This window comes from Octodon degus, unplaced genomic scaffold (assembly GCF_000260255.1).
Source record: "Octodon degus isolate 3935 unplaced genomic scaffold, OctDeg1.0 scaffold00262, whole genome shotgun sequence".
Lineage (NCBI taxonomy): Eukaryota > Metazoa > Chordata > Mammalia > Rodentia > Octodontidae > Octodon > Octodon degus.
Genome location: NW_004524838.1, coordinates 1,815,398 through 1,825,233, shown reverse-complemented (window position 1 = coordinate 1,825,233; position 9,836 = coordinate 1,815,398). Strand labels below are relative to the sequence as shown.

The following is a 9,836-nucleotide window of genomic DNA, read 5'->3' as shown; positions in this document are numbered from 1 at the left end:
GAGCTGAATGCAACTGAAGAGGTTCAACTCTTTGTATCCTCAGCTGGCAAAAATGAAGCCTCACAATGCTGAAAATATGTGAAACAAGAGGACCTTCATACACTATTAGCAGAAATACTAGTAATGAGCACCTTGGTGAGCAAAATATAGATCAGTTAAATGTATGTACCTCCTAGAATACAAAAATTATGGTCCCGGGTCCACTTTAGAAAAGTAACAGTAACTACATACATGTATTTTTTTTTTTTTAATTTTATTTATTTGTGTGTGTGTGTGTGTGTGGCCAGCTCAGCCCACCAGGGGGCCGGGCTGGCTGGCATGTGGTGCTGGGGGATTGAACCGCGGTCCGTATGCTTTGTTGCAGCTTGTTCTAAGTAGGTGCCTTAGACCACTGAGCCATCTCACCAGCCCTACATACATGTATTTTAATAGCATGTACCAGGTCCCAAGACAAAAACACATTACCACCAAAACAAAACAACTCCCAGCAAACAAACAAGCCCAAAAGTTTGAAGTGTATAGAACATTCATTCTAGCTGATATGTACATGGGTATTCATTACATATGAATGTCTGAAAATACTTCAGGAATCACCCTGAAAGGGCTGGTGAGGTAGTTCAGGGGACTAAGAGCCTGCTTAGGCAAGTGCAGGGACTGGGGTTCAATCCCTGGTACCACTTGCAGTGCTGGCCCTGCCCCTGAGGCATGCTGACCCAGTGATGGAGTCCGGGCATGGTGGCACATGCCTGTAATCCCAGCACTGGGGAGGCTGAAAACAGGAGGATCACTATTAGTCTGAACTGTGTAGTGAGACTCTGTATAAATAAAAAAATAAAAAATCACCTTGCAGTAGTCTTATAATTTTATTGAGAAAAAAACTGCAATGAGACAGTTTCAAAACAGGTTGGTAGGAGAGCTACAACAATTAATACATTGCGGGCTGGAGAAATGGCTCAGGGGAATAAGCGTTTCCCTGGCAAGCGCAAGGACCTGAGTTCAATCCCTGGTCCTGCCCTCCCCACCAAAAACCCAAAAAACCCCACCAAAACAATTACGTTGCATATTGCCTTTGTAGTAGTCATTCCTAGCACAAGATGCAGACATGAAGACATGATATCCTGTCCAAACACTATTAGTACAAATCTTTCTTATTGAATTAAGAAAAAGCGGCTATATATCTATCCTATTTTGTATATACAGATACAAAACTGTCCTTCATTTATATCTCCTTTTTTTGTTTAGTTTTGTCAGAGATGAGTATTCCACTGCCATCCAAATAATGTAGGTGCATGAATTCATCAAAATATTCCAATATAGGGGCTGGAGAGATGGCTCAGTGGAATAAGTGCTTCCCTGGCAAAATATTCCAATATAGTTCAGTAGTCCACAATAGTAGTGGGTTATCCACAGGACTGGCAATGTCTGAATCTATTGACTTCAGCCTTCCACAGCTCTGCATATTAATATGGCTTTACTTTTCATACCTCGTTTCTATACTTTTCTGCTGGATGGTTAAGACCAAGATAAAGCAAGACCTATATATCAAGAAATGTAACTTTTGTATCTGACAAGGTCAGTCAAGTCCCCTCAGGACTTATCTTGAAACCCGGTACCGTACTTTGTAGATCCTTTGTCAGTGTCAGCCATGTGGATGAGTCACGGCCATTGCCTGACCAATTTGCACTCTGTGAAAGCCTGAGAGAATGTTTTCTCTCCATGTGACTCTTTAGGCACATACTACATCATTGATCACATTCCTCTGTTGCCCCATAATCTCCTTTATCAGATAATTGGGACATAACTAAGTTAAATGATGTTATAGTATAGGTTCTCCTATGTCCTGAGTCCTCACTGACCTTGAAAGGAAGGGTCCTTGCAGTCCTTCTTTTTCTCTAATTTTTGGTCTGTAAACTTTGGTTGTTAACCCTCCAGAAGAGAAGCTTATTATTACCCTACAACATATGCAGTTGTGTTTAACGTCACTATCTGTCTGAATATCAAACATCTTAGGCATAAGATGGAGCATATATTTTCCACCAAGTATTGATGTGTTAAACTTTAAATCTCTACAGAGTATGGAAAAAGAATTAAAGAAATAATTTTTTTTTTTTTTGGTGGAACCAGGGATTGAACTCAGGCCCTTGTGCTTGCCAGGCAAATGCTTATTCTACTGAGCCATCTCCCTGGCCCCCCCAAAAATTTTAAAAAATAAATAAAGCTACATATTTTTACACAGAAATTTAGAAATCTAACCATATACATCATTGTAGCAGGTCAGTTTTGTGACATTTTTTTCTTTGTCTCTTTTTTTCATTTATTACCCTTTAAAAAAATAAACATTTACTTGAGACACAGTCTGGCCATAATTGGTATGTCACGACAAGCAGTACGTATTCAGAAGACCAGAATGACAGACATTCCAAGCATGACCTTACTATTATACATTGCTATCTTCAGTGCAGTCGCTCAGCTCACAGGTATCAGCATACCTGCAGTAGTTTTAGTGTTCTATGTGTATCACCAGATTTTAGTTTTACACTTATCTTTTTATAAAAATGTAGTTGGTACAAGGTCTCACTACATGGCTCGCAGCTTGGGCTTATAATGATCCTCCTGTTTCAGCCTCCCCAGTGCCAGGATTACAGGCATGTGCCACGCCCGGTCTCGGTCTGTGACTCAGTGTGCCTGAGGGCTGGCCTGTCCTGGCCTGCAGTATCAGGAGTTGAACTCTGGTCCTTGCACATGTTTAAGGAGGCACTTAGTCCACTGAGCTATCTTGCTGGCTCTAAACTTACCTTTTTTTAAACATGAGCGTACTCATTTATTTTATAATGGGAGTATCAGGAATTAATGCTAAATCACAGAACATCCTTTGGGCAATTCTTGAAATCAGTTTCCTTCCTTTTAGTATTAGTTATACATGAGTCATGCCAAATTCCCAAAGCCCAAAGCCCCAGCTACTCGGGAGGCCAATGTAGGAGGATATCCCTTAAGCACCGTTTAGCCTGGGTAACACAAGGAAACCCTGTCTCTTAAAAAATTAAAAAAGCTAAGTCATAAATGAGTCATCTACTTACTTTTTTCATAAAATTTATCTATGATATACTCAATATAAGCACATATCTGCCTGTAATCCCATTTTGTGGGAGGCTGTAAACAGGCGGATCACAAGGAGTCCGACCTAGTAGTGAGACCCTGAACACCCTGTAACCCTTCCCTAAAATACAAAAAACCCCAAGCCCCCCCCCATGTCCATGTTCTGTATGTATGCATAAATATATGTATGTGTAATCCAGCTACTTAGGAGCCTGAGACCACAAGCTCAAGGCCAGCCCAGGAAACCTGGCAGGACTGTCTCAAATTACATGTGCCAACTACACAAGATGAATACAATCATCTTGTACTCCAAGCATATGCTAACAAAAGTAAAAGTTTACAAAAAGGGGAGGTGCAACTTTATGCTGTAAGCCTTTTAATTACACTACTGAAGCTGCACATGTCACTTAAATGCCTCAAAGCACTGAAAAGAACTCATCCAATCTTTTGCCACATTTTCGATTGTTAACAGAAAATAACTTCATGCAAAATTTTTAATTTCTCATATTCAAAATTACATTACTTGTTCTAAAAAAGAAAAGCAAGAGGCAAGAGTGGAGTTGAATGGTAGAGCACAGACCTAGAATGCTTAAGGGTCTGGGCTTATTTTTTTTGGTGGTACCAGGGACCAAATTTAGGACCTTGTACTTACCAGGCAAGCACTTATTCCACTGAGCTAGCTTCTCGGCCCCTAGGGTCTGGGTTCAAAGCAAGACTGCAGTGGTGACCATTGAAAAAAATACTTTGTTTTATTTATTTATTTATTTTTGTGGAACCAGGGTTTGAACTCATGCCCTTGTGCTTGCCAGGAAGCACTTCTTCCACTGAGCCATCTCCCTGGCCCCCAAAAATACTTTGTTTTAAAAATCTGAGATAAGCTGGGGATATAGCTCAGTGGCTCAAGTGCCTTGTGCCACAAGCAGAAGGTCCCGAGTTTGAGCCCCAGAAACAAACAAACAAACAAAAAAAGGAGTTCGGATAAAAATCTGAGATAATTCACCAAACGGTAGACATTCAAACTTTCTACAGGTTTTTTTTTTTGGAGAACTAGGGACTGAACTCAGGCCCTCACGCTTGCCAGACAAGCACTTATTCTGTTGAGCCATCTCCCCAGCCCCTAAACTTTCTATAGGAATACTCTCCTGATTTTTACCTTTAAAAACAAAATCAAATTAAAAAAAAATTCTTAACAATTAACATGTAATTAAATGTACTACAGACTACAGTAAGGTAATTAAAAATAGTTACCTTTTCTTTCTCAGTTGTATCCTTTGACTTCTTTTTCTTTTTTAAACTATCCTAAACAAACAAATATACGTACATGTATCACTTTACAGAGATTACAGGCTTACACCACAATGCCCAGCTGGAGTACTAAATCAACTGTGCCCTGACATGCACTAGTCTGATCTGCCCACTCTTCTTATCAGGAAGGCAATAATTTCTCCTTTTAATGTCTTAATTCTAGGTACAACCTCCCCAATCCTTGGTTTATGTACACTGTAGATTAGTAATTTCTTCACAGGGTTGTTAAATTGAGTTAGCAGTCAACTGCTTAGACCAATGCTTAACACATAGTAGGCACTCAATGTTAGCTATCATTATTGTAAGACCACTGCTTAGGGTTAAAAGGCAAACAAAACAAATACTTATTACTTTTTAGGTGTTAGGTATTTTGCTAGAAGAAAGTTCACTGGGGCAAGCAGATAAATCTATAAAATCCAAACATTGTTTTAGTTGTCCAAAACCTTCCTATAGTGTTTGTCAAATTATAGTTCATGGACACCCCTGTATCAGAATCAGACAGGCCATCAGCTAATGATAGGTAATACTTGTGAGCCTAATGAGACTTTAAAAAATCAGCTCTGGAGATGAGGGTCTAGGAATCAACAATTTTTCCAGTGCAGATGATTGAACATAGGCCCTTGGAACATGCTGGTCACACACTCTACCAGAAGCTACACTTCTGGCCCATGAATCTACGTTTTTCTTGAACACTGTGTGCCTTTATAAAAATGATCTCTGAAGTCTGACTGACAATTCTGGGTATGCTGGTACAAAACAAATTTAGGGACTGCAGGGCATGAAGGGCACCAGACTAGATATTTGCAGATATTGATGCAATTTTCAATTTTAACACTAGTTGTATGAATTGGAACAAGATTTTCTTTTCTGAATGAAAACTTCTTTAAGAAAATGGGGAAAATACTGTCACACACGTGATATTTTTGGAAGCACTTGGGGGAGAATTCTTTTTTTCATGTATTTAGTTCAGTGTCTAGAGAGTCTTACTACTTAGATGAGACTCCTAGGGATTCTCCTGTTTTTAGTTTCTCAAGCGCTGGGATTACAGGCATGTGCCACCATGCCCAGTCTCCAATGCCATCTCAGCGCACCCTAGGGGCAAGGCCAGCACAGTAAACCAGGGATCGAACCCCGGTCGCTGCGCTCTGCCTAAGAAGGCGCTTTAGTCCACTGAACTATCTGGCCAGCCCAACAGGGAGAATTCTTAAATGCTACATGTAAGGTATTAAGTACATCAGTTCAATGGCATAGAAAATCAAAGTACAAAATCAAACAGCATATCTTCTGACATGAGAGCAACTTAACCACGTAACAGTTTACCACAAGCGCTATTTTGGGCAGTGTCTGTTGATGTACAATCTGGAGCATCGCGTGAGCAGGTGTCATTTCAACCAGCTAACTAGTGTACAGAATGAATGTAATAAAATTGTCATTTTGATATTTCCTGTTAAATTACTTTAATCATCCTGTATTTAAATAATTGGTAAGTGGTGAAACAAAAGGAAACATAAATGTCTTTGCTACCAACAAAATGTTAATAATTTAAGTAATTTTTTTTTACCTTACTGTCTGACTCAGTTTCTGACAGGGAGCTTTCAGAAGATTTATATGTACGGTTCTTCTTTTTCTTTCTCCTTTTTGCTTGCTTCTTTTCCTACATAAAAGATTTGTAGAAACAATCGCTTTTAGTTTCAGAAATAATTTATACAGTTCATTAATATTCAAACTTTATCAACAAACAAAATTTAATAAAAGAACCAGCTTTTAACTATTGTTTTTTGTGTACATGGTAGTAGCAATTTTGCACTGAGTTATGTCCTCAGCTCTTTTTATTTTGAGATAAAATCCTACTTTAGTTTGTAATTAGCCTGCCTCAGCCTTCCAAAGTGCTAGAATTACAGGTGTGGGCTAGGATACCTAGCTTTAATCACTGTACTTCATGCAACATACCATTTTTTAAAATAAATAAATAAATAAATATTTATTTATTTATTTATTTATTGGCAGAACCAGGAATTGAACTCAGACCCTTGCGCTTGCCAGGGAAGCGCTTATTCCACTGAGCCATCTCCCCGGCCCCTACCATTTTTTTTTTAAAGTGATTTGAATCATATCTAATCCTCAGCACCCAGTCCAAAATCATTTTAAAGTTTTTAAATCTTTATTTTTAGACAAGTTAAAAAACACTCAATATATATATATACACACCAATATTTAAGTATCTCATCATTTAATTTACTCATGCCAGTGCTCTGTTATGGAAAAATAATCAAAACCTGCAAGCAAACATTCCTATGAGATAATTCACAGCAGGTTTTCTCCTGACATTAGGTAGGCTAGTGACACTACTTCATGAAATACTTTAGCAAACCTTACCTCATCCTCAGAATCTGAAGAACTGCTGGAAGAATCAGAGCTCGATGAAGAAGAAGATGAATACTTGACCAAGCACAAAATAATTAAAGCTTGTGAGATGCGGAAATTGTTTTCTTTTACTAAGTCTCTCAAGTACTCAGTAAAATCAATCTAGTATCTGAGAAATAGATGCCATATTTGTCAGATTTTAAAATATTAAATCTAAAAGGTATACCACCTCCCCCCAAAAGGCTCAACCAAGTGACAACACAGGTTGCAAGGGAACTGGCATCGTTCTTTCCTGTCACTGAGAGAACCTCACCACCCATCACATCATCATTTGTACAGGCCAAGACAGCTTTGCGCACACAGGTCAAATCAACTATTCTTACTTCTTCTGTAGGTTCTTAATTGCATTCAAAAAATGGAAAACTTTTGCTCACCCTACCAGATTTCTTCTTTTCTTTCTTCTTTCTCTAAATGGAAACAAATACAAATCTAAATAAGTCAATGTGAATTTTGAAATCCATCTGTTAACAGCAGTATATACAGCATTATTGTGAAAACTGATGTATGACATTACAGTAAAAATAGTATTTACCTGTTTTTTTTTGGATGAGCTCTCATTTCCACTTAATAATTTTTCTCTGTGCTTTTCTAGTTCTTTCTTCCAATTCTATAAAAAGGATATAGACACCATTAGAGGTTATTAGTCCGTGTAATGGTTGTAGTATAGAAAAACAACCACTACAATACTTCCTTGCCTCCCCCTTTAATACTCTTATTCATCTCACCTTTGAAATATAGTCAAGAGGTAATCCGAGCTAGACATGGTAATCTATGCCTACAGTCCTAGTTATTCGGGAAGTTAAGGCAAAGCTTCTTTGAACCTAGCAGTTTCAGGGCAGCACAGACAACAAAGTAAGACTTCTTCTCAAATAACGATGTTCTTGGTACTAATCCTTGATGGTATCATCAAAGGAGCCTGTACTAGCTCTTAGCAGGTACTACGGGATGGGAATTCCCCAGTGTATCACTATACACTGTTTTTGAGACCTGTTTTCCTCTTAATAAAGACTGCAAGAATCTCTTCCTAGGCTGCAAAAGCTGAATCAATAATCTTCACTATGACTGACATAATACACACTTGTATACAAAACAAGCAAACTTCACCATGGAAATCTCACGGTAAAATGGAGAATACAGGGGGAAGAATACAACATTTAGACAATTTAGACTTAAATTATAAGACAATTATTCCTTTTTCTTTTTTTTTGCTAAAAGAAAACACATATTTAAATACAAACCTATGTTCAATATGGCAGACATCCTAAAAAAGAGTCCCCTTAACCTAAAGAGCTATGGCTTTTATAAGAAAAGATTAGTTTATTTCTAAGAGTACTATTTACAAACCTCATTCATTTTTTCTTCAAATTCAGCCAAAGCCTTAGAGCCTTTCTTTTTCTTTTCTAGTTGCTCTTTCACTTCTTCCCTTAAAAAATAGAAGGTACAAGTAATTTTCCAAGCACTTCAAATTTCATGGAAGCTTAAAAGCAAAGTAACAAAAATTTTGTAACCAAATTTTTACTAATAGGTCCCCATTCCAATGTTAATACATTTTAAATTTCTTCATCCATATGTAATAATAAAGTCTACCAGACAACAATCACTCCTTTTCTAAACATCGATTTTAAGAATGAACAAACCCAACATCTGAGCACTTAACATACAATACCTGACCCATTTACAGAGAAAAAGTTAACACAGCACCTCAGCTGATTATTCTTAGGGGATCAGGCAATTTGGATTTCAGAAGGTTCTTACTATCATTAAGAACTGCTTACTTTCTAAACTGTCTATACAAAGAACATAGCTCAGGCTGAGTATGCTATCTTTCTTGAAACCCGAGATTTTGCAATGTGACAGGCAATCTGACCAACACCAGTCAAATCCCTGGATACAGGGTCTCTAATGAGTCTCCCCGGTTGGTAACATCACAAGCCTGGTCCCTGCCTTAGCTGGGAATTGTGTCTTGTAGGGTTCCGTGAGAAGAGGACTCTCTTGGTCTTCACTCCAAGTACCTTTCCCCATTGCTGGCTGTGCCTGTCTTTCACTCTAACAAATCTTTCAGTGTGACCACTGGCTGATACTCTTGTGAGTCCTACGGTGAACTAACCCATGGGCTCTCTTAATGCTACACAAACATAATAAGCCTGTTTGGGCACTTACTCTATTAAGTTCACTACCTTTCCTTACTTTAATCGTAAAATATGCTTTGTTCTAGGGCCATTTATTTTCTGGTGTACTGCAATAGTTAACAATAGCAAACATAAAAAAATCCCTCAAACAACAGCACTCATATACTTAAAGAGGAAGACAAGGCTAACTTCCCATTTAACACAAAAGGAATATAACAGGCCCCCCCCCCCCCCCCGTATTGGGGATTAAACTCAGGACCTTGTGTTTGCCAGGCAGGTGCTTATTCTACTGAGCGATCTTCCCAGCCCTCTATTATAAATACATAAGCATACTTTTCTCTTTTAGCTCTTTTGTGACAGGGTCTTGCTACGTAGTCCAGGCTGACATTTACCTGATGGCAATCTTCCTGCCTCAGCCTATTGAGGTCACCGGTATATACCATCATGCCTGGCATAAGACACCCTTTAATCACTGCTGACCAGCATCCAGGCTAACTTAGAAGGATTGTGAAGCTAACTATTCTGAAGCCTGTCATTTATCAGAGTGTATGGTATACACTAAAAAAAAAAAAATAAGGCCTGTACTAGGATGCTTTATTTACAAATTACCAGAGGTATTTGATGAGTTTCTCCAATTTGCTGCTAAGCCAGCAGATAAATCTAAAATAAAAATAAACATCCTTTCTAACATCTGACTAAATATCTATGAAGTGTCCAATTATTCAAAGACAGCAAAGGCTCTGGTTAAGCTACATCCATTTAAAAAAAAAATTTTTTTTTTTTTTTTGAGACAGGGAGTTGCCAAATCATTGAGTAATCTAGGTAGGACTGAAGGTATAGGGCTGGGGAGATGGCTCAGTAGAATAAGTGCTTGCCTGGCAA

General features: G+C 38.3%; 1 protein-coding gene across 1 annotated transcript in view; it reads right to left on the bottom strand.

The window, feature by feature from the left end:
• The window catches only part of Fam133b (family with sequence similarity 133 member B), a 22,072-nt gene that overhangs the window by 5,305 nt on the left and 6,931 nt on the right, over window positions 1-9,836 (bottom strand). The window contains exons 3-8 of the mRNA XM_023706514.1: window positions 8,170-8,248; window positions 7,358-7,432; window positions 7,200-7,232; window positions 6,778-6,840; window positions 5,963-6,055; window positions 4,345-4,395 (exon numbers count right to left, since the gene is read on the bottom strand). Coding sequence (XP_023562282.1) covers window positions 4,345-4,395; window positions 5,963-6,055; window positions 6,778-6,840; window positions 7,200-7,232; window positions 7,358-7,432; window positions 8,170-8,248 — 394 coding nt within the window. The remainder of the gene's footprint in view (window positions 1-4,344; window positions 4,396-5,962; window positions 6,056-6,777; window positions 6,841-7,199; window positions 7,233-7,357; window positions 7,433-8,169; window positions 8,249-9,836) is intronic.